General features: G+C 37.2%; 6 protein-coding genes and 1 pseudogene across 6 annotated transcripts in view; 6 read left to right on the forward strand and 1 right to left on the reverse strand.

Moving 5' to 3' along the window:
* LOC140746026 (nucleoredoxin) overlaps positions 1 to 3087 on the forward strand; it is a 65727-nt gene extending 62640 nt beyond the window's left edge. Inside the window, exons 5-6 of the mRNA XM_073078007.1 lie at positions 766 to 856; positions 1218 to 3087. Of these exons, the coding sequence (XP_072934108.1) occupies positions 766 to 856; positions 1218 to 1642 (516 nt within the window). The 3' untranslated portion in view covers positions 1643 to 3087. The remainder of the gene's footprint in view (positions 1 to 765; positions 857 to 1217) is intronic.
* An 897-nt stretch (positions 3088 to 3984) lies between these two features.
* LOC140746027 (venom serine carboxypeptidase-like) lies at positions 3985 to 5979 on the forward strand. Its single transcript, XM_073078008.1, has one exon. It carries the CDS (start codon positions 4203 to 4205, stop codon positions 5622 to 5624), a length of 1422 nt encoding a protein of 473 aa, XP_072934109.1. The 5' UTR covers positions 3985 to 4202; the 3' UTR covers positions 5625 to 5979.
* A 328-nt stretch (positions 5980 to 6307) lies between these two features.
* Positions 6308 to 8134, forward strand: LOC140746520 (venom serine carboxypeptidase-like). The gene has a single exon (XM_073078674.1). The coding sequence runs from the start codon at positions 6432 to 6434 to the stop codon at positions 7833 to 7835; it is 1404 nt and encodes a 467-aa protein (XP_072934775.1). The 5' UTR covers positions 6308 to 6431; the 3' UTR covers positions 7836 to 8134.
* Positions 8135 to 9745: 1611 nt separating this feature from the next.
* Positions 9746 to 11149, forward strand: LOC140746286 (venom serine carboxypeptidase-like). Its single transcript, XM_073078374.1, has one exon. It carries the CDS (start codon positions 9746 to 9748, stop codon positions 11147 to 11149), a length of 1404 nt encoding a protein of 467 aa, XP_072934475.1.
* Positions 11150 to 13041: 1892 nt separating this feature from the next.
* Positions 13042 to 14779, forward strand: LOC140746521 (venom serine carboxypeptidase-like). Its single transcript, XM_073078675.1, has one exon. The coding sequence runs from the start codon at positions 13215 to 13217 to the stop codon at positions 14643 to 14645; it is 1431 nt and encodes a 476-aa protein (XP_072934776.1). The 5' UTR covers positions 13042 to 13214; the 3' UTR covers positions 14646 to 14779.
* A 1757-nt stretch (positions 14780 to 16536) lies between these two features.
* Positions 16537 to 20912, forward strand: LOC140746029 (venom serine carboxypeptidase-like; annotated as a pseudogene).
* Positions 20913 to 21720: 808 nt separating this feature from the next.
* Hel25E (ATP-dependent RNA helicase 25E) lies at positions 21721 to 23362 on the reverse strand. Its single transcript, XM_073078009.1, has one exon. The coding sequence runs from the start codon at positions 23217 to 23219 to the stop codon at positions 21942 to 21944; it is 1278 nt and encodes a 425-aa protein (XP_072934110.1). The 5' UTR covers positions 23220 to 23362; the 3' UTR covers positions 21721 to 21941.
* Between the last annotated feature and the right edge of the window lie 1218 nt (positions 23363 to 24580).

The following is a 24580-nucleotide window of genomic DNA, read 5'->3' on the forward strand; positions in this document are numbered from 1 at the left end:
ATCTGTTGCCTCAGGTAGGAATTTAATCCTATGATGGATTACAGCTACTCTGTTACTATGTACGCGGACTAACATAAAGGCGGCTCCTTATACACAGTTTAAAATCTCGATGCACCTACAGTTGATCTGGCATCGCTGAAAACCTAACCCCGTGGAAGTTTAGATAATAGCACAATTATACTTCTCCGCCTACTACTATATAGATGACCGATAGTGGCGCGCTGCTGCGCTTTGTATCACACGTTAATTCGACGATCTCAGGTATTGTAACACTTGGTTAACAGTCGTTAAACCTTGTTAAACCTAGAGGCCTTATGGATAATGGATAAAACATTTGACATGGTTCGGCCACTAATCCATACGTCTTTCCACGAATCCGTATAGTAGAGTAGCGTAGTATAATACGGTCCTGGCCTGCCCCAGTTGCAAGAAGAGGGCAATGCCAGAAATAAGAGTTAGAAAGGTGGAGACATAGAATTCATAGTGATTTGAAAATTTCTCGAGTTCCCGGGAATTCCCGGGAAAATGTGGTCGAGAAATCCCGTGGGTCGGGAAAAAATAATACCGGGATAACAGAAACCCTAGTATCTACTCTACAACCTGTGAAAAACCCTAACGTAGCATAAAAGGGTTTATCGTATACATAAACAGATGCGATTTGCATCGTATCAAAAGATGTCAAAGTTTGTTTAGATGTTGACCACTATCGATTCGTATTCTGCCACTTTAAAATATGTTTTAACGACGCTTTTTCCAATTTTCCAGAACTTCCCGTGGTCCCAGCGACCAGTATCAGTCCTGACCGAGCAAGCCCTGCTGAAGATGGCGCGACACCCAGCCGTTGTACTATTTGTTGGTACGTATTCCTCAAAAGTCCAAATCCATCTATCAACAATTAGAACTATACTGTTACACATATGCCTCATCTAGAAAGTAGGAAAGGATTGGCGTTGTAACCGCATTATGATTACAGCAGATGCATGATTTCGCAACAGGTAATGCTGGGTCTTAGTCGCCGCCATCGATTGAAGGAGGTGGAGATTATGTTCCAATTTCCTATGTTACGTTCCACTGGGTGTTACGATGCCATATCTTGTCAAATTGCACGATAGCACTACATTATATAGCTGAAATCCCTATGTCCCTCACCACTGTTGAAAATGCTCTCTAGTTTGGTTGTAAGTTGAAAGCTAATATCATTTTATCTGTCATTTCAGACGACGAAGACTCCGAAATAGAATTCTCCGAGTCAGTACTCACACCTTCAGCGGAATCGTACTACGAGGAGTGCAGCATCCAGTTCCCAGGGTTCTGTCCGTACCAGAACAGCTCCGACGACGAGACCATGGACTTCGACTACACCACGTCCAAAAGCACTTCAAGAATCAAGAAGAAATCCTTCAAACACGTGATGTTCTTCATAGGCATTGATGGGACGGACAGCGCAGACATGATCCGTGAGCACATTGGCCTCGATGACGCAGTGCCCCTCCTAACAGCTATAGACTTCCCCAAACAGAAGATGGTCACCATGAAGTACGGGGACGAGATCACGACGGATTCTGTACAGAACTTCGTCGATGCGTACCTAAGTGGTAATGCTGATTTCAAACCTTTGAAACCTTACAGTGAGAAATGTTAGACTTAGAGTTGTGAGGGGTCATTAAATACGTCACAAGGCAAGAGAGGATAGGTGTGGGGTTGTAAGTTATGTGAGGTCTTATTAAAAACAAGCTGAAATATATTTATTCTAAAACTTGATGACGTCACTTTAGACCGGCATTTCTAATGTCTATACGAAGTACACCACTAGCGCTCTTAGTGTTGCTAGCTTATTAAAACTGCCTAAAATACGGAAACTTTCAATGCTTAGAATTTATCAAATTTTATCATCAATATTTGACACTGTACCATCACGTTAAATATACGGCAAATTAATAATTTATGTTACGTTATTTTTATGACCCCATAGTCAGAAAAGGAAAATACTGTAGAAAAAGTTATTGAACAATTATTTGCTAATATTTTCAACTTAAAAAGTAATGGTTTCGTTTTGTCAACACAAGGACAATAGAAAACTCAATTTTAATTGAATTTTGAAGTAAAAATTTAGATAATTACGTTAAAGTACAATAGCAAGCAGTAGAAGATAGTTGTAAAACATCATAATAGGTATTTTAATAAGTTAATTCATTAATTTTAATTAAACACTTGTAAAATTTAGACTTAGGTGTAGAATGTAATTAGAAATGTTTTGCAATCATTAGATTAAGATAACGTTACATTTAATTAGAATATCGATAAGAACTGCACATCTCTTGAATACATAGTTTCGATTTTTTTTAATCAAAATTTGTAATAACATCAGTTTATTCATATATCCATATCAGATAAAAGTTAAAATTTAAAATATCGTTTTTACTGGCACATAACTGCTCGGTCTCCATTCGTTAAAATTAGGGATCTGAGATCGATTAATCGAACAATCGATCTTCTGGGTTAAAAAATCGATTATTTTAATCGATCTCCAGCAATGGATTTATAGAACAAATAGTGACGATCGAGTTATCGAGCTCCCTGTCCGATTAATCGAATTCTCGATTAAAAACTCATACTAAAAATTCAGGTCTTAATCCCTCATGTATATTTTACCACGCTTTTATTAGCTTGACTTGTATGTATGTATGTAACGGAATCTTTGAACTCGATTTACCCACTTCCGATTCACAATCCGATTAATTTAAAATTTTAAACACTTATCAAGCGATGTCAATATATGATTTTAATACATTTGTCCCATTTTCCTCATCGGGATCGTCAGGATAAAGATTTTAGCGCGGTTATTAATTTGTAAACTATAATTATTTAATTCAGATAATAATATGTAATATTATTTATGGACTTACCAATACAGTATTCGTAGTGAAGATAAATTGAGCGTGAGTTTGCATGACTTTCTGATTTAAACGTGTATGGGATTTGCGCACGTAATCACTGAATTTGTTCATTGACAATGTTAAATAAGCACGTATTAATAGAATTAAAACCTTAAACACAAAATAGAAGACTTTGTCAAACTTTAGTGAACGAATAAAATTAGTATCGATTACGATTTTTCAGAAATCTCTAACTCTGACATTCTTGTAGCATTTTTATTTTTATATCTGTGATCAGTTTGTGTTATTACTTATGAAATTAAAGATATTACGAAAAAGCTGTTGTTTTTTATTAGTAGGTATACAAGAAACTTCGAATTTCAAATTCGCAGTGTGCAACGAACCATGGGTTGTGAAGGTTAACGGCTACTAAATTGTTAATATTTAAAAATAAGACTGAAATGAAATCAAATTATATATTATTTAAAGCAGTAATTCTTCTTATCTCGATGATATTACATGAACGCAAGCATTAATGCAACAAATTTGACGAATCAAATGTGTGCGAGTACCTTTTTACTACCAGTTGTCTATGTATAAAAAGGAATAGACAAAATATATCACGTTTTCATTGTCGTGTCATTTCAAAACCGCCAAATGTATAACCCGACTCATTAAACTCATGAAAGAAAAATGACAACAAGTACTTACGCAAATATGAAAATGAAAAATCTAAAATGAATTATTCATACTCGTAAGATGGCTTCTATAATAACACTCTATCACCTATAACATTTCTTTGAAAATTATAAATATTAGTAAATACATAACTACTTGAGTACTTACTACGCGGTATTTGTTCGGAGGAGTAAGTGAAAAACATTTATTACGAAAAATTAACTTTGATATAAAAAAAATAGAAGCGGCTAGACGACACCATTGCCATTTATGTAATTATAAATATAAATAGAGTTATAAATTATATGTAGGTACTCATATCGTCATATTATTTCAATTCAAACTATATTTCCCTCACTCCGAACGTGTCCGATATATAAGTCCGATAGGTAAATAGATGCATAATATTCAGTATTTTCGTATATACAGATTATTTGGTACGAGCGAGATAGCATGAGTTCGGCTGCCATTTGACAAAGTGATTCTAATTTTAGTTTCCGTTCTTCATGAAGCCTAGTTATATCACATAGATACTTTACAAAATAAATAAACTTGATAAAAAGAGGAAAGGTTATGCGTTATAACCGATAAGAAATAACGAGGTAAAAACAACCTACTCATTCTGTGCCAGCAGCAGGATTCATCGATATGTCTACGCTGTGGGTACTGTTTGTTTTACAAATATTCTCACTAGCGCAGTGCTCTTTCCATCGTTATCCTAAAATTAACTTAGGTAAGCCCGACGATGGAGATCCAGGAACACCATTATTCCTCACACCGTTCGTGGAGAGTGGAAACATTACTGAAGGTAGGAACCTAGCTCGTGTGCCCTTCACAGAGAGTTTACGTATCAAAAGTTACGCCGGCTTTTTCACCGTCGACAAAAAATACAACGCCAACCAGTTCTTCTGGTACTTCCCGGCTATGATTCCGAATAAGAAGGACGCTCCTGTGATACTGTGGCTGCAAGGCGGACCCGGTGCTACCTCCCTGTTCGGACTATTTACCGAAAACGGCCCCCTTCGAGTTCGAAATGACAAATTTGAGCGCCGTAAATACACATGGGCTCTGAGCCACCACATCATTTACATAGATAATCCCGTGGGAACTGGTTTCAGCTTCACAAAGGATCCTAAGGGTTACTGCACTAACCAAACACAGGTCGGAGAACACCTCTACTCAACATTGATCCAGTTTTTCCAGCTGTTTCCAGAATTGCAGCAAAATAAGTTCTTTGTTACCGGTGAATCATATGCAGGAAAGTATGTTCCTAGCGTAGCATACACCATACACAAGAAGAATCCAGATGCCAAAATTAAAATCAATCTAAAGGCTATTGCAATTGGTAATGGATTGTGTGATCCTGAGCATCAGCTCGTGTACAGCAAATATTTATACCAGATAGGTTTAATCGACTGGAACCAGGCTCAAGTCTTTGCTGATTATGAGAGCCGAACCATCAATTTCATTCAAAAGCAACAATGGGATAATGCTTTTGAAACCTTTGACACCCTCCTCAACGGAGACCTCATTGATGGCAAGAGCATATTCTATAATATGACCGGTTTCAACTTTTACTTTAACTTTCTACATACAAAAGATTATATGGGTTATGAAGACTTTGGCCCCATGTTACAGAAGAGTTTTGTTAGAAAAGCCATCCACGTTGGCAACTTGACCTTCAACACTGGCAAGGAGGTTGAGAAGCATCTCAAACAAGACGTGATGCAGTCTGTAGCGCCAATACTATCTGAGCTCTTAGACCACTATTATGTACTCATATATAATGGACAATTGGACATAATTGTAGCATATCCATTAACTCTGAACTTCCTCAAGAACCTAAATTTCTCTGGATCGAAGGAATATGCAACTGCGAAAAGATATCAATGGTTAGTAGATGGGGAGTTGGCAGGATATGTAAAGCAAGCAGGCAGATTGGTTGAAATCATGGTGCGAAACGCTGGCCATATGGTGCCCGCAGACCAAGCTAAGTGGGCACTAGACATGATCACTAGATTGACTCATGAAAAAACTTATAATAAAGACAAGTTTCATTTAGACTTATAATAATGCCTAATGTTTTCTAAACCAATTAGATCTGTCCCAAAGAAACAATTATTGGAGCTATTGATCTGATGTGATCTGAGAATTTAATAATAACAAATAAGAGGCTGTGTGTTGATTAGACTTATTTGATAAATAAGTGATTTTTATTTTAATGAGAAAGTAACAATATGAATACCTACATTTTTTTTTACAATTTGTAAAAAGTGACCTAAAGCAATTTGTTTAAAGTTAATGAAAAGTATCACTTTTTCATAATAATTCATAATATCATTAATAAACTATCACATCATTTTATGAAGAGTTCATTTTATTTTCCATTTTTATAAGTAATAAGTAATAAATGTCAAAACTTTAATGTTGTTTTCTTTTTATATTAATACCAAGAATTATTTGCACTTCTTTAGATAACACTATCTATAAATATTTCTTACAGTTAAACACATTTATAAAAAAATAACTAGACAGCCAAAAAAAACTTATTATAATGATACAATGATAAATGAGAATTCATTTGACTGTCCTAAAAGCACTCTGCGCTTATTGCCAAAGTTATGAATTTTTATTAATCTTACTTCGAAATGCATAATTGTTAAAAAAAAAATATAAAGCGACCCAATAGCGAACTCAAACTACGAATAGTTTGGTCTTATAATGTAATTCTTACTTACATAAATGACTACCTATGATATGGATATAATTTTGCAAAATAAATAATCATAACTTTTATCAAGAGAAAATTAGTGGCCAATATAGAATTATGAGACTACACAATTTACTCATTCTGTGCCAGCAGCTAGATACATCAATATGTCTATGCTGTGCGTACTGGTGTTTTTAAAAATATTCTATTTGGCGCAGTGTTTTTTCAATTTTTACCCGAACATCAACTTCAGTGAACCCAACGATGGAGATTCAGGGACACCATTATTCCTCACACCGTTTGTGGAGAGCGGTAATATTACTGCAGGTAGGAAGCTAGCTCGTGTACCGTTCACAGAGAGTTTAGACATTAAAAGTTACGCCGGCCTGTTCACCGTCGACAAAAAGTACGACGGTAATCAATTCTTCTGGTACTTCCCGGCGATGATTCCGGATAAGGATGCTCCCGTGTTACTTTGGCTGCAAGGCGGTCCCGGCGCACCCTCAGAGTTTGGGCTATTTATTGAAAACGGCCCTGTCCACATTGTAAATAAAAAATTTAAACGCCGAAGATATACCTGGGCTCTCAGCCACCACGTCATCTATATAGATAGTCCCGTGGGAACTGGTTTCAGCTTCACAAGGGATCCTAAAGGTTACTGCACTAATCAAACACAAGTCGGAGAACACCTCTACTCATCCTTGATCCAGTTTTTCCAGCTGTTTCCGGAATTGCAGCAAAACAAATTCTTTGTTACCGGCGAATCCTATGCCGGTAAGTATATACCCACCGTAGCATACACCATACACAGGAAGAATCCAGATGCTAAAATCAAAATCAATCTAAAAGGTATTGCAATTGGAAATGGATTGTGTGATCCCGAGCATCAACTCGTGTACAGCACATATTTGTACCAGATAGGTTTAATCGACTGGAACCAGGCTCAAATCTATGCTGATTATGAAAATAAAATAATCAACTTAATTCAAGAGCAACAATGGTATGATGCTTTTGAAACTTTTAACGTGCTTATGTTTGGAGATGTCAGTAATGGCAAGAATATTTTCCCCAACATGACTGGGTTTAATTTTCACTATAACTTCATGCATACGAATAATTACTTTGGCTTTAAAGAAGTGGTCCCTATGTTACAGAAAAGTTTTGTTAGAAAAGCCATCCACGTGGGTAACTTGACCTTCAACACTGGCAAGGAGGTTGAGAAGTATCTCAAACAAGACGTAATGCAGTCAGTGGCACCAATAATATCTGAACTCTTAGACCACTATAATGTACTCATGTATAATGGACAATTGGACGTAATAGTTGCATATCCATTAACTCTGAACTTCCTCAGAAACCTAAATTTCTCTGGATCGAAGGAATACGCAACTGCGAAAAGATATCAATGGTGGGTAGATGGGGAGTTGGCAGGATATGTGAAGCAGGCAGGCAGATTGGTTGAAATCTTGGTGCGAAATTCCGGTCATATGGTTCCCACAGACCAACCCACGTGGGCACTAGACATGATCACTAGATTTACTCATGAAAAGAGTTTTTATAAAGATGTATAATTCGTATTTATAAATGTATTTTATAAAGATGTATAATTTGTATTTATAAATGTATAATAATGCCAAATGTTTGTTAAACTGATTAAATCTGTCCTAAAGAAACAATTGATGTGATGTGCTCTAACATTTTAAATAACAAAAAAAGAATATGCTGATTACACTTATCTTATAAGGTGATTTTTATTACAATGAGAGACTTAGGATGAATACAGTTATTTTGTTACAAAATGTATAAGATATTTATGAATAGTTTATAACAAGTACCACATTTATTTTTATAATAATTCATAATGTCATCATTAAACAGTATCAGAATATTTTATGAGCATTCATTTTATATCGAATACCTTTAAATCCCATTTTTATAAGTTATAAGTAATAAATGTACTTTAATGTTGTTTTCTTGTTATATCAATACCGAGAATTATTTACATTGTTTCTGTAGATAATACCACATAGTACTTTACTTACTTTGTAATATTTCTTATTCTTAAGTTAATATTTTTCTTATAGTTAAATCTAACGACTGCGTCTGCGTTTGGTCTGCGTTTTTGTTAGGTTTAACTATAAAAATCTGCTTACTTGGTCTGAACATATAAATTACTCCCGTACTGCACGTCACACGATATATCTACTCAAAGAATCCCGACACTTTTATTATTTAAGCATCAAATGTGAAACGTACCTATATAATTGTTATCATTGTTGAGAAGGCGTTCTAGGGTATTGAGAAGTGCTTTGGAATCGATCAGGTCTGGGTAGCATTATCTACATAGTCAGAATTAGGTAGATACAATAAAAAAATGTTATCTTTTATATAAATATTAGCGTTTAGATATTTGTACCAACTGATTGCGACAATTACTCTCAGCTCGAAATTCAAACTAATTGGTTTACTACAAACCTTTTTACATTTCTGAAGGTCACGATCGAATCTAGCCATTGCCACTCGATTATCATTAATAAATCATGGGGGCACGAGAAAGCCTAAATATCGTGTTGTGCACCGGAGCATAAATTTAAATCCAATCTAATATATTATATACAATGCTAATGTTCGTACGTAAATTCACAGTTTTCTCTATCATCCGCAACTCTGATCAACTTCCTGTTGGGATGGCAGATACCTCCTGGTCTCCTGATGTGCGTAAGGGAGTTTGGTCGGGGTGGATGGAAGTGGGTGGCGAAAATGTGAATATAAATGTCCTTCTCTAACCCTACTGATCTTTTGGAAAGTTATGAAAATTTCTGGAACGATCAAGAAAGTTCCAAAATGTGTCCAATTGATGTAATAAATCTAGAACATTTCTAGAAATTTTGAAAAAATTCTGGAATGACCTAAACAGTTCCAAAATTTGTGCGATGGTTGTAATTAATCTAGAATGTTTTAGAGAGCTTTTAGAATGATCTAGAAAATTCTAGAATGTGTGCAACTGATAAAATCGATCCGAAATGTACTAGAACTTTCTAGAAATTTCTGAAATGATCTGTAAGACTTCCAAAATGTCTGCAACTGTTAATATAATTTTGGAATGTTTTAGTGAGTTCTGAAAATGATACATTTTTATGAAAAATTCCCCAATAACAAATTTTATTACTGAGCTATATGAACTTCATTTCATTATTAAACTTCTTGATCGTTTTTTTTAATTTATTTTTTGGTGATATTTTTTGCGTTTTTATACCATTAAACATGCGATGTATTTTAACCCGAGCAACGCCGGGTTTCGCAGCTAGTATCATATAAATCGAAACAAATATGCAAATACAAATAAAACGAAGAAATTCTTACGTAAAAGCCCCATTAACTATGTCATGGTATAATTTTGCAAAAGAATAGTTTATGGCTGATATCGAATAACAAAACTACATAATCTACTCATTCTATGCCAGCAGCTGGGTCTATCACTATGTCTGCGCTGTGGGCACTGTTCGTTTTACAATTATTCTCCATAGTACAGTGCTTTTTAAATTTTTATCCTAACATTAATGTAGGTAAACCCGAGGATGGAGATCCGGGAACACCATTATTCCTCACACCGTTCGTGGAGAGTGGAAACATTACTGAAGGTAGGCGCCTAGCTCGTGTGCCCTTCACAGAGAGTTTAGAAATTGAAAGTTACGCCGGCTTCTTCACCGTCGACAAAAAGTATGACGGCAATCAATTCTTCTGGTACTTCCCGGCGATGAATCGGAATAAGGATGCCCCCGTGTTACTTTGGTTGCAAGGTGGTCCCGGCTCTCCCTCTGAGTTTGGGCTATTTATCGAAAACGGCCCCCTCCAAGTTCGAAATGAAACATTTGAACGCCGAAGGTATACCTGGGCTCTCAGCCACCACGTCATCTACATAGATAATCCCGTGGGAACTGGTTTCAGCTTCACAAGGGATCCTAAGGGTTACTGCACTAACCAAACACAGGTCGGAGAACACCTCTACTCATCCTTGGTCCAGTTTTTCCAGCTGTTTCCCGAATTGCAGCAAAACAACTTCTTCATTACCGGTGAATCCTATGCCGGTAAGTATATACCCGCCGTAGCATACACCATACACAAGAGAAATCCAGATGCTAAAATTAAGATCAATCTAAAAGGTATTTCAATTGGAAATGGGTTGTGTAGTCCCGAGCATCAGTTGTTGTACAGCAAGTATTTGTACCAAATAGGTTTAATCGACTGGAACCAGGCTGAAATCTATGCTGAATATGAAAGTAAAATATTCAACTTAATTCAACAGCAACAATGGAATGATGCTTTTGAAATTTTTAACGTGCTCGTATTTGGTGAAGTCAGTAATGGCAAGAATATTTTCCCCAACATGACTGGGTTTAATTTTCACTATAACTTCTTGCATACAAAAGATTACTATGGCTTTGAAGAAGTTGGCCCAATGTTACAGAAGACTTTTGTTAGAAAAGCCATCCACGTGGGTAACTTGACCTTCCACTCGGGCAAGTTGGTTGAGAAGTATCTCAAACAAGACATATTGCAGTCAGTGGCACCAATAATATCTGAACTCTTAGACCACTATAATGTACTCATGTATAATGGACAATTGGATATAATAGTTGCATATCCATTAACTCTGAACTTCCTCAGAAACCTAAGTTTCTCTGGATCGAAGGAATACGCAACTGCGAAAAGATATCAATGGTGGGTAGATGGGGAGTTGGCAGGATATGTAAAGCAGGCAGGCAGATTGGTTGAAATCTTGGTGCGAAATGCTGGCCATATGGTTCCCACAGACCAACCCACGTGGGCACTAGACATGATCACTAGATTTACTCATGAAAACTCTTTTTATAATGATATATAATTCGTATATATAAGTTTGTAATAATGCTAAATATTTGTAAAACGTATTTAATCTGTCACAAAGAAAGTGTGCCTATTGACCTAATTAATACCAAATTGTAACTTATTTTTGCAAATAAAGATTATTATTATTACATAAAGAAACTTAGGTACGCTCTTTGCAGAACACACCTTAAGACACTACTCAAATTTCCTTCTCATAAAAACTTCTTCCTATTCCTATTCCTTCTCTGTGCATGCTGTAAGATTGTGAAATGCGCTTCCACCAAAGATTCGCGAATCTAATAACTATTTCTATATTTAAAAAGCGAGTTAAAGAGCACTATATTACCTTATATAAGTAGTTCTGATAATGCAGAGGTGCTTCCTGCCTCAACCACAGTAGTAAGGCATTTGAAGCTTACGAATATATAGGAGTTAGCCATTTTGTACTTTCATATACATATGTATTAATGTCACTAAGCAGACACGTAGGCAAAAAAATTTTGACCTTCAAGGTCTTAACCGTGATGAAGCAAGGTTGCTTTTCGCCTAAACCGTATGACTTAAACATTTGATGCTTTCAGATATTTATAAACAGTATCATAGCTAGACGTTGTAGTGACATACGGTATAAAATTTGACCTTCAAGTCTTCAATCCTAACGACGCAGGGGCACTGCTGGCCCCTCCGAGGAGCTGCCACCTTGTCGTGGTGGAGGGGCTTGTGTGGCCCTACGATCCCCAAGGCTATGCCGGTAGGAATACCCATACCGGATAGGTTTGGTGGGGAGGGTCCAGACTAAGAAGGGCTCACCCTTGTCGGGACTAAAAATGGTTCCATCAGGCGGGGAAGGTGTACGGAGGCTTTGGCGTAGGACACGGGGGCGTCCTACGTCAAAATAACATTAAGCCTCGAGGTGGCGCGCGCGGTGTTCCCGCACGCACCTCAAAAATGACGGGATGGAGTAGCTCCAGCTCCATCCCACACAGAGACGGGCCCGGTTGTGCTCAGGCGCCGTCGGGACCGCGGACGAATGCTTTTAGCGTACCCGCAGTACCGTCAAAGGGCATACAGAGGAACACCGCTGCCCCCGCGGCTGAGAGGAACCCATGATAGGTTTCCCCACGTAAAAAAAGGGGCACTGCTGGGCTAAACTACATTAACTTGACAATTACTTCTTACAAATATATAATATAGAGAACGTATACGTAGTTTATCTTAACCACTGAATTAAGATGAATTGGACCGACTCACTCGCAGAGTTTTACCACTCAGTTTAATTTATTTACTTTTCTGTTCCATACTAACCTAGCTAATAAATAATAATATAATATTTCATATAGCCTCGCATTATTTAGTGTTTCGTATTAAATTGGTTAGGTTAGGTTGGAACATATTAAACTTATTAAACTACTATAAAACCAAGCTCGCAGGTCGCGGTAGCGGTTGGGCGCGGTAGCGGTTGGGTCCGATCCGTATAAAATCAGACCTTACCTTTATTCATGATCACGTTTATACAATTTTATATAATCTATGTATATAAAGGTTAGTAAGTCATCACTAAAAAGTGCGAAAAAAATGTTTAACAATTAAATAAAACCGACTTCTATGTCACTACAAAGTAAAAAATAATTTCAATAAATGTTGGTTTAGTACATATTTCTGAAGTTGGCGCTCATATTGGACACGCACGCTGTTTACGCCATTATCAAACGAAATGTATTGAGCGTCGACTTCAGAACTATTTACTAAACCAACATTTATTTACATTATTTTTTACTTTGTACGAGTAGAAATCGGTTTTATTTTTTTGTTATTTTTTTTTTTACATTTCCGAAGGGCACGATGCAACCTAGCCATTGCCACTCGATTATCAATAATAAAGCATGGTGGCACCAGGTGGCACGAAAAGCCTAAATGCCGGAGCATAAATATCGTATAAATCGAAACAAATATGCAAGTACAATAAATAAAACGAAGTAATTCTTACGTAAAAGCCCCATTAACAATGTCATGGTATAATTTTGCAAAATAATAGTTTATGGCTGATATCGAATAACGAGACTACACAATCTACTCATTCTATGCCAGCAGCTGGATCCATCAGTATGTCGACGCTGTGGGCACTGTTCGTTTTACAATTATTCTCCATAGTACAGTGCTTTTTCAATTTTTATCCTAACATTAATGTAGGTGAACCCGAGGATGGAGATCCGGGAACACCATTATTCCTCACACCGTTCGTGGAGAGTGGAAACATTACTGAAGGTAGGCGCCTAGCTCGTGTGCTCTTCACAGAGAGTTTGGAAATTGAAAGTTACGCCGGCTTCTTCACCGTCGACAAAAAGTATGACGGCAATCAATTCTTCTGGTACTTCCCGGCAATGAATCGAAATAAGGATGCCCCCGTGTTACTTTGGTTGCAAGGTGGTCCCGGCGGACCCTCTGAGTTTGGGCTATTTATCGAAAACGGCCCCCTCCAAGTTCGAAATAAAACATTTGAACGCCGAAGGTATACCTGGGCTCTCAGCCACCACGTCATTTATATAGATAATCCCGTGGGAACTGGTTTCAGCTTCACAAAGGATCCTAAGGGTTACTGCACTAACCAAACACAGGTCGGAGAACACCTCTACTCATCCTTGATCCAGTTTTTCCAGCTGTTTCCGGAATTGCAGCAAAACAAATTCTTTGTTACCGGGGAATCCTATGCTGGTAAGTTTATTCCCACCATAGCATACACCATACACAAGAAAAATCCAAATGCTAAAATCAAGATTAATCTGAAAGGCATTTCAATTGGAAATGGGATGTGTAGTCCCGAGCACCAGCTCTTGTACAGCAAGTATTTGTACCAGATAGGTTTAATCGACTGGAACCAGGCTGAAATATTTGCTGATTATGAAAATAAAATGATCAACCTAATTCAAAAGCAACAATGGGATGATGCTTATGAAACTTATAAGTTGCTTATATTTGATACAATCATTAATGATATATTCCAAAATATGACTGGTTTTCATTTTCACTATAACTTCCTACACACAAAACCTTACCTTGGCTTTAAAGAGGTTGGCCTAATGTTGCAGAAGACTTTTGTTAGAAAAGCCATCCATGTGGGTAACTTGACCTTCAACACTGGCATCGAGGTTGAGAAGTATCTCAAACAAGACATATTGCAGTCAGTGGCACCAATAATATCTGAACTCTTAGACCACTATAATGTACTCATGTATAATGGACAATTGGATATAATTGTTGCATATCCATTAACTCTGAACTTCCTCAGAAACCTAAATTTCTCTGGATCGAAGGAATACGCAACTGCGAAAAGATATCAATGGTGGGTAGATGGGGAGTTGGCAGGATACGTGAAGCAAGCAGGCAGATTGGTTGAAGTCATGGTACGAAACGCTGGCCATATGGTGCCTGCAGACCAAGCTAAGTGGGCACTAGACATGATCACTAAATTGACTCATGAAACGTGTAATAATTCCAAAAGTTTGCAAAACTGATTGAATCCGTCCCAAAAATATAATTACTTATTTGGTGTGGATTGATCTGATGTGATCTAACAATTTAAATTATAAAATACAAGAAATTTTCTGTTGATTACATTTATCTCATAGGGTGAATGTTATACTACGAGTATCTTATATCCCAACTATCTTAGATTACTTACAGATTACATTCTTTCAATTTTGTTAATAGTGTATGTTTTTCTTAAGTACCCATTTTTTTCTTTATATACACTAATCAGTGACATATTCTTTTATGAAGAGCTCATTTTATATCCTATTTTGATATGTTATACTTAAGTAATAAATGTGAAACTTGAATGTAGTCTCATTTTAATAAATACATCACATCCCATATCGTGAGGTGTACCGACTTTGTTTGTTATTAACATTAATCTTTAGGTTTTACTAAAATATATCTAATTTTTAGTTAAACCTAAAGCACATCTTGCACGCTACACATCTTGCACATCTTACTAATCTATACTTGCACGTTTGTAGCAAGAAAATGCGTACAAACCAGACCATGGAGTACCGCCACGGTTGCTTTTGGATGTGTTGTGGATAGAGATTCATCCTTCGGACAGTGGTGCGATTGAAGAAGGGTGAAGTAGACACCAGCAGTGGCCTGACTAAGGTCGTCGGAGAATCACAAATGCGTCACAGACTTTTTTGCCGACAAATACGTATGATTCCGGCGACGCTTTTTGTGCTGATTTATATAAAATTCACAGATTGTTTGATACTGACCTTTTTAGCTAATATGCAACTGTGTTAGGCCCCCCAGGGTCGAGGACCCGAGACGAAACACTTCTCCCAGCACTGTAACATGCAGATTTGTGTATTCATGAGGTTGAATTCAACAAAGTTAAGTCGACCCCACGACGAGACCTGCTTCAGAGAGTCCTCTAACACAAGTTGTATTCTGCTTCCTTACTTTTGTAATACTTAAATAATTTATTTTTATTCAATGAAAATTAAATGCATTGTTTATAGTTTACAACAATAGCTGAAATGTTGATACTTCTTGGACTATTCCTATAAAAACGGAAGTCTTAAAAATCACTACATATTATCAAGCAAATAAGTCTGTGTTTTGTCTTACAAACTGGATGTATTCCTATATTTTAATTTAAATCCATATGTGAACCCAATAGAATTATTGTCAGTGTTGAGAAGACGCTCTACTTTATTAAGTACCTCATGATTAAAATTTAGTCAGATCCAGATAGCAAACATCTGTATATTCAATAATTAGGTAATTTTAAAAATATTAAATTCAAATCAAATCAAATTTGTTTGGAAAGTGCTTAATATACATATTTTAAAAATACAATAGGTACTATGCATTTTATCATCACTGGCGTACAAAATTATTATAATGTTAAAGTAGGTATTAATTATTATTATTTGAATACAAAATATTATACACAATTATCATAATTAAAATGCAATAGATCATATAATGTAAGGATTTTACGCCATTTCTACAATTAGATTTAAGTATAATAAAACCTCATATTACTGAATAAATATTATTCATTTCATGTCAAGAAATGCTTGTGAAAATTAATATGAGTAGTCAGTTTAGATAAGGATTTGAACTATCTAATTGCATTGATCACGCGCTTTAAATGGAGTCCAATTCGTTTCAATACAATTTTATTTTTACATTAACAAAGAGCACGGTAACATCTAGCCATTGCTAATCGAATATCATTTACAAAACAGGGACGATGAGGGCGCCTAAATATCACCTAGATCATGAACTATGAACATCTTATAAATTGAAACAAAGATGCAAATACAATTCGTCATGCCAGCAAGATGCATGTGCTCGGTAAGTTGCTTCCGTATTTTTCCTTAAATGACTAATTACCTATGCTGTGGTATAACTTTGCAAATAAAGAATGATTTTTATCAAAATTAGTTTGTCACCGATGTGGAATGAAACTACACAATCTATTCATTTTATACCAGTAACTGGATCCATCGATATGTCTACGCTGTGGGTACTGTTCCTTTTACAAACATGTTCCTTTTACAAACTGGCGCAGTGTTTTTTCAATTTATATCCTAAGATCAATTTAGTTGAACCCATCGATGGAGACCCAGGAACACCATTATTCCTCACACCGTTCGTGGAGAGTGGAAATATTACTGAAGGTAGGAACCTAGCTCGTGTGCCGTTCACAGATAATTTAGACATCAAAAGTTACGCCGGCTTCTTCACCGTCGACAAAAAGTATGACGGCAATCAATTCTTCTGGTACTTCCCGGCAATGATTCCGGATAAGGATGTTCCCGTGGTACTTTGGTTGCAAGGCGGTCCCGGCACACCCTCTGTGTTTGGACTGTTTATAGAAAACGGCCCCCTCCGAGTTCGAAATTCGTCATTGGAATACGGAAAATATGCCTGGGCTCTCAGCCACCACGTTATCTACATAGATAGTCCCGTAGGAACTGGTTTCAGCTTCACAAGGGATCCCAAGGGTTACTGCACTAACCAAACACAGGTCGGAGAACACCTCTATTTAACTTTGATTCAGTTTTTTCAGCTGTTTCCAGAATTGCAGCAAAACAAGTTCTTTGTCACCGGTGAATCATACGCCGGAAAGTATGTACCCACCGTAGCATACACCATACACAAGAAGAATCCAAATGCTAAAATCAAGATTAATCTAAAAGGTATTGCAATTGGAAATGGATTGTGTGATCCCGAGCATCAGCTTGTGTACAGCACGTATTTGTACCAGATAGGATTAATTGACTGGAACCAGGCACAAATTTTTACTGATTATGAAAGTAAAATTATCAACTTCATTCAAAAACAACAATGGTACAATGCTGTTGAAACTTTTAACGAGCTCTTTTATGCAGAATCCACTAATCACAAGTGTATATTCTACAACATGACTGGTTTTGATTTTCCCTACAACTATCTACATACAAAAAATTACCTTGGCTATGAAAACGTTGGCCCGATATTACTGAAGAGTTTTTTTAGAAATGGTATCCACGTAGGTAACTTGACTTTCAACACAGGCACAGAGGTTGAAATCAGTGGCGTAGCTAGGTAACCAAGGGCCCTGGGGCAAATAAAAAAATGGGGCCCCACTGCTATGGAATCTGATTAGGTTTTATCAAACAAAAATATGAAATATGCAAATACTTTATAAATGCTAAGCTATTTAAGCCCTTTTTTGTGCAGTGCAGGGCAGGTAATAAAAATATTAAACAGTAACAACATAAATTACAATGAATACTGGATGTAGGTTTGGCTAATAAAACGAAATAGGATCGTCAAGGATTTATCATATAAAGGTCGGGCCTAACTGACTAAATAACTATTTTATTTACAATTTTTCCTAGCTTTAGTTCCGCAAAAGTATAACGTTTCCACATAAATCAAAAATGTTTCACTGTAGGGACATTTGTTTTTAAAATAGGCAGATCAAAGCGTCATAGGACCACGATTGGATACGATCCTATGACGCTAATGTGTCCGTTATATTTTCGCAAGTTACAAACATATATGTCATAACATTGAAGAATTAGTTGATTAACCAACAAATTCTTCCATGTTATGACATATGTATTTATGTATAATCCTTAAGGATTAGTATGCAAATGTATGAAAAAATACGTATTTTCTTCAAAATTTTCCTTTTCCTTTAATTTGTCACAAAACATTACTTACTTAAATAAATTAAGGGTCCATGTGTCGGCGCACCCCGATTTGATACGATTGCGCATTAACATGCCGATCAATACATTTATTGATTTATATATATACTCGTATATGTCTACCAAACCGCAATATACTTTTTTTTTTAATACGCTTTTATTAGCTTCAGACGTATGTATGTTGGTATGTTAGTATGTAACGGAATCTTTGAACATGATTTTAACCCCCTTCAAAACGTCGGATTAACTTGAAATTTGGCATACTTATTAAGGACCGATGACAATTCAATATTTTAAACATTCTGACCCGTTATCCTGACTAGGATAATCAGGATCAGCGATTTTTGTTTTCCTGAGACCCGGAAGGTCTGCGTTAAGACCAATAAAGGAATCTACCAGGCGCGCCGATCACCTAACCTAACCTAACCTGACCAGACCTGACCAGACCTGACCTGATCTGACCTGACCTGAACTGACCTGACCTGACCTGACCTGACCTGACCTGACCTGACCTCAACTTGCATGCTTGGGTGCATGGTGTCAATAGTTATAAATATTTTATTGATAGATATTGAGTAGAAGGATTATCATTTTGATAATATCTTAAAAAGCACCCCACGCTTTTTTTGCAATAAAAAATATTTTTATCTTATTTACACTATTCTTAATTCAAATTTTAAAAAAAATATTTTCTATTTTTTAGTTGGATTTTCTATAAAAAGTGTATTTTTTTAGTTTTTTTAAACTATTGTTTATTTTTCATCTTTTGGTCGAATTTTTTATAAAAGCGTATTTTTTAGTTTTTTTTATTTATTTATAATATAAGAGTAGCAGACGAGCATGCAGTCCACCTGATGGTAAGTGGCTACTGCCGCCCATGGACATCTGTGATCAACCCCACATAGGATTAGATATTCCTACCTGAGGTCGGCCACAGATGCGCCGCTACCCCTGAGGACTAAGCTGGAACGCCTCGGAAAAGTCTGTCTCCATTACCACACCCTTCAAACCGGAACACAGCAGCGCCTAACACTGCTGTTATTAGGTAGAAATAGGTGGTGTCCCTGTAGTTCCGGGACTAGAATAGGGCTACGGTATCCCCTGCCTGTCGTAGGAGGCGACTAAAAGGGGGCTTCCGGGGTTGCGGACGGCAAGAGTGGGAGCTCGAACCGTCCAGCAAGTGACCCCGGGAAGGACGGCGGTATGTGTGGTCGCATATCGTCGTAAACATACATGGTGTGGGAGGAGCGAAAACTGCTCCCCCAGGGTAGAGCCCGTTGGGCATCGCGCTTGGAGGGCTCCGGTTGTGTTCCGTTGGAGATCCCGGAGTTCTCCAACAAGCGTTGAGGACGGCCACCGGGGGGGTTTTAGTGCGGTAAAAATCCCACATAACCCGGCGTCGCTCCCACGTCGTCGGGTACCTTTTGAAGGTTTCCCCCTCGAGAAAAAAAAAAAAAAAAAAAAAGGTAGAAATAGGTGTGGCGGTGGTGCCGCCGGAGTCGAACCACAAAGGATTCTACCACCTTCTACCACGTATACTAACAAATAAACACAAAAAAACATATGTCTGCAAACTATTCACATTTGTGCATAGGTGGTCTGCACCGTATCCCTTAGCCGGTTCTTACGGCACCCACGGAAAGAGAGGGGGAGGCCCTATTTTACAACGCCGGGGCCCCACGGCGGAATACTTCCGTTAGGTCGCATTCTAGCACACCATATTTGCTCATTATTTCCTTGCATGATTGGTGAACAGTCCATGCTTGAGTTAGTTGAGGTAAATCTAAGTACTAGTACAGAAAGAATTTAGGGGAATTCCCTAGGCATAACTTTTAAATTACTTTCAACTGAGTTGTCATGTTTAAAGTGGGGTTGCAACATTTCATATTTATTTTGAAAATGGGAGAAATTTCCAAAAGTTCCTTTCGATCGAGATTTCTGGTAAGGGTTCGAGGGCCCCCTGAGTTTGAGGGCCCCGGGGCACTGCCCCGCCTAGCCCCTAGGTAGCTACGCCACTGGTTGAAATGCACCTTATACAAGACATGATGAAGTCGGTAGCACCACTACTATCTGAATTGTTAGATCACTATAATGTCCTCATGTATAATGGACAATTGGACATAATGGTGGCAAATCCATCAACTGTGAATTTTCTCAGAAAACTAAATTTCTCTGGATCAGATGAATATGCAACTGCAAAAAATATAATTGGATGGTTGACGGGGAGCTGGCAGGATATGTGAAACAAGCAGGCAGATTGATTCAAGTCTTAGTGCGAAACGCTGGCCACATGGTTCTCTCAGACCAGCCCAAGTGGGCACTAGACATGATCACTAGATTGACTCATGATAAGACTTTTAATAATGATGAATAATTACTATCTATACATTGAAGGTGGTAGAACCCTTTGTGGTTCGACTCCGGCGGCACCACCGCCACACCTATTTCTACCTAATAACAGCAGTGTTAAGCGCTGCTGTGTTCCGTTATGAAGGGTGTGGTAAGGGAGACAGACTTTTTCGAGGCGTTCCAGCTTAGTCCTCAGGGGTAGCGGCGCATCTGTGGCCGACATCTGGTAGGAATATCTAATCCTATCTGGTGGACTGCTTGCTCGTCTGTTATACCAATAATATAAAAAATTACAGTATGTATTACTGTAATTTTTTATATTATAACATGTTCTATTGTCAAACTAACGTGTAATGTACCTATGTGGTGTGTCAGGTGTGTGTGTGTAGAAATAGTCAATAGTAAAATTCTTCGCAATACCCTACGCGTCTACTCTGTTTTGTGTTGCCACAAGAACGTGTTTGATCTCTCAAAAATAAATGAAGAGTTAATTGAAGTTATATTATGTTGATCAGATTTATCTATTGAGATATTTACATGAATATAAATTATTAATTATCATAAAAAAAATAGATGTGTCACTGTATGAAGCATAGAAGTGAAAATTACTGTTTCATGATTTGAACCTTAAGTTTAAATAATATATTATTATAATTAACTGTAATAATCAACCATATCAAATCACCTACAGAAAGCCCTTTTTATAAGCATAAGGATTTATGAATATTAATAACTTGTCTGTATTCACTCCACTCATAATTAAATAGTCTACAATAATGAAATTATTTTAAATAAAGTTGAAATGAAGATAATTTTGAAATTGACCGACTTAAATGTAACCTTGATCGTCAGCAATGATAATGCATTTGTGATCAACTTCAGATAGAATGTGTTCTATACAGAGTTGATTGCAGATATCAATATTGTTTGCTACATCAATCTTATTAGAAAGCAATGCTAAGATCAGGAAAATAAACTAAAAAAAGACAAAAAACTTGAATTTTACAAATGGTGCTAAGGGTTAAGTAAAAATGCATTTACAATACCAATGTCTCTTTAATCACATCTTATCCTAAATTAGTGTATTTGGATATCTCTCGTGGGCTTTTGCCCCTGTCAATAGATTTTAAACATAAGTACATTCTACGTAATACCGTAGAATTGACAACGACAAGTGGAAAACACTAGTTAACATAGACAAAACTTAGTTAACCACACTTAGTTAATACAAAAGGAATGAAAGCAAACAATTATAATCTATCGCCCTTCTATATAAGTTGACAATTCAATCTCTTCAGGCAACTCGGTAATGTTGACATCGAATCGATCTTGTACTTCGTTGAGAATTTTGGCATCTCCCTCGTCAGATACCATGGTTATTGCTAATCCTTTGGTACCAAAGCGGCCGGCGCGGGCCACACGATGCAGGTACGTGTCGGAATCCTCCGGCATATCGTAATTGAAGACAATGTTCACTCTTTCAATATCCATTCCTCTTCCAAACAAGTTTGTCGCAACTAGAATACGCTTCTGGAAATCCTTGAACTGCTGGTAACGGGACAGGCGCTCGTCCTGGGTCATGCTGCGGTGAATGCCAATCGCGGGGAAGTTCTGGTCAGTGAGCAGCTGTGCCAGTGCTATGCACCGCTGCACCGACTTCACAAATATTACTACTTGGTTAAACTCTAGTACATCTAGAAGCTCAAAGAGTTTCTTGTTCTTCTCATTTTCCTTAAGTTTAACATAGTGCTGCTGCAGACCATGCAAGGTGAGTTTCGCCTCGTCATCTACGTATACTTCCATGGGGTCCTGCATGAACTTCTTACATACAGGTCGAATTTCCTTGCTCAAGGTGGCGGAGAACATCATAACTTGTTTACCGTGTGGTGTGTTCCGGAATATCTCCTGAACGTCCCGCCTCATGTCCAAGGACTCCAGCATCTTGTCACACTCGTCCAGAATGAAGTGTTTCAGATGCTTAAGGTTCAGCTTCTTGTTATTGACTAATGCAAGTATCCGGCCCGGTGTGCCCACTACGATGTGGGGGCAGGCGGTCTTAAGTACTTCCTCGTCTTTCTGTATAGGCATACCGCCGAAGAACACCGACACCCTCACACCAGGCATGTATTTCGAGAAGCGTTCGTATTCCTTGCTAATTTGGAACGCCAGCTCTCTGGTGTGGCACATTACGAGCACATAGACGTGATTCTCGGAGGGCTCCAACTGCTGAAGCGTCGCTAACACGAACACGGCCGTCTTGCCCATACCGGACTTCGCTTGACACAAAATATCCATACCGAGCACCGCTTGGGGAATACATTCGTGTTGCACTTCCGACGGATGCTCGAAACCGCAGTCAACTATCGCCCGCAGTATCTCCGGCTTCAACAAGAAGTCTCGGAAGCCCGAACTGTGAATGGATACGTAGGATCCCTTAACCTCTTTTTTTGGCGCCGCCTCCGACGCTCCGTCCGCGGTCTGCTGATCTGCCTGCTCCTCATCTTCGTAGTCCAGAAGATCGTCGTTGTCGGCCATGATATATTTTCGTGAAAATTAACTTCGTAAAGTCGTTGACTGCGATTATTTTGTGTTTAGCACGTGAATTCTACCTTCAAAACGTCTATTTCACAATAAAATAATGGCGTCCCCGCGCCGGTACAAGGCTAAAAAAGCCAAAATACCACAGACGCAACAACAAATCAATATATTTTACGCCACAGATAATTTAAGTTGAAATTATCATAAAAAAATATCTAGATTTATGAATTAAAATATATTCTGAAAACGTAATATACAACCAAATATAGTTATTAAAGAAAATTATTTACTTGTACTCGCAGAACCCAGCGATCGATAGCAAAATAATAAAAGAAAAATGTATGTAGAAATAGTCAAATAGTAAAATTCTTCGCAATACCCTATGCGTCTGTTTTGTGTTGCCACAAGAACGTGTTCGATCTGTCAAAAATAAATGAAGTGTTAATTGAAAAGGTATATTATGTTGATCAGATTTATCTATTGAGGTGATTATATGAATATAAATTATTAAGTTTCATAAAAAAAATAGATGTCTCATTGTATGAAGAATAGAAGAGAAAAATTCTGTTTCATGGTATGAACCTTAAGTTTAAATATACAACAACAAATCAATATATTTTACGCCACAGATAATTTAAGTTGAAATTATCATAAAAAAATATCTAGATTTATGAATTAAAATATATTCTGAAAACGTAATATACAACCAAATATAGTTATTAAAGAAAATTATTTACTTGTACTCGCAGAACCCAGCGATCGATAGCAAAATAATAAAAGAAAAATCGATTTGAAATAATTAAAAAAATCGATTTTATCGTGTTCTATATTTTTATGAATCGATACTTCACATTTAAATTTAAATCAAATTTAAACTAGATGACAATGTTGAGAAGCAAAGTTACCTAAAACGCTAATCAGACCGAATGACGTCATGCCTCACAAGCAACAAGCTTGAACTTTTTTATACATTGTTGAGGCGTGACGCCACCAACGGACACCATAGCATTTTCATATTATTATAATATTATCTTTGCATATAAACTTTGATTTAATGTATTACTATTACGATGATACGACATTGAACATTTTTATTAAAATCAGATATCACTATTTAGACATCCTAAATGACCAAAACGATCAGATCTGAGAGTAATATATTTAAACAACTTACATGATTGTTAGTTATTAATAAAATTAAGGATCACCATTCACCATATCACCTTCATAGTCACAAGGCAGTAGGGTCATCGTACATTTCATTTAAGGCCGGTTTTATGGCTCGTTTAGATAAGTAAACGAATTGGCGATTGTAATGTTAGGTTTACATGCAGCCACACGATTGATATGAAAAAGTG

Source organism: Epargyreus clarus, unplaced genomic scaffold, assembly GCF_041222505.1.
Source record: "Epargyreus clarus isolate Ecla_fem2 unplaced genomic scaffold, WU_Ecla_fem_2.2 ptg000012l, whole genome shotgun sequence".
Classification (NCBI taxonomy): Eukaryota; Metazoa; Arthropoda; class Insecta; order Lepidoptera; family Hesperiidae; genus Epargyreus; species Epargyreus clarus.

What these genes read in the sequence shown, in the direction of transcription:
- LOC140746027 (XM_073078008.1), top strand. Translation starts at nt 4,203, where the DNA reads ATGTCTACGCTGTGGGTACTGTTTGTTTTACAAATATTCTCACTAGCG.
- LOC140746520 (XM_073078674.1), top strand. Translation starts at nt 6,432, where the DNA reads ATGTCTATGCTGTGCGTACTGGTGTTTTTAAAAATATTCTATTTGGCG.
- LOC140746286 (XM_073078374.1), top strand. Translation starts at nt 9,746, where the DNA reads ATGTCTGCGCTGTGGGCACTGTTCGTTTTACAATTATTCTCCATAGTA.
- LOC140746521 (XM_073078675.1), top strand. Translation starts at nt 13,215, where the DNA reads ATGCCAGCAGCTGGATCCATCAGTATGTCGACGCTGTGGGCACTGTTC.
- Hel25E (XM_073078009.1), bottom strand. Translation starts at nt 23,219, where the DNA reads ATGGCCGACAACGACGATCTTCTGGACTACGAAGATGAGGAGCAGGCA.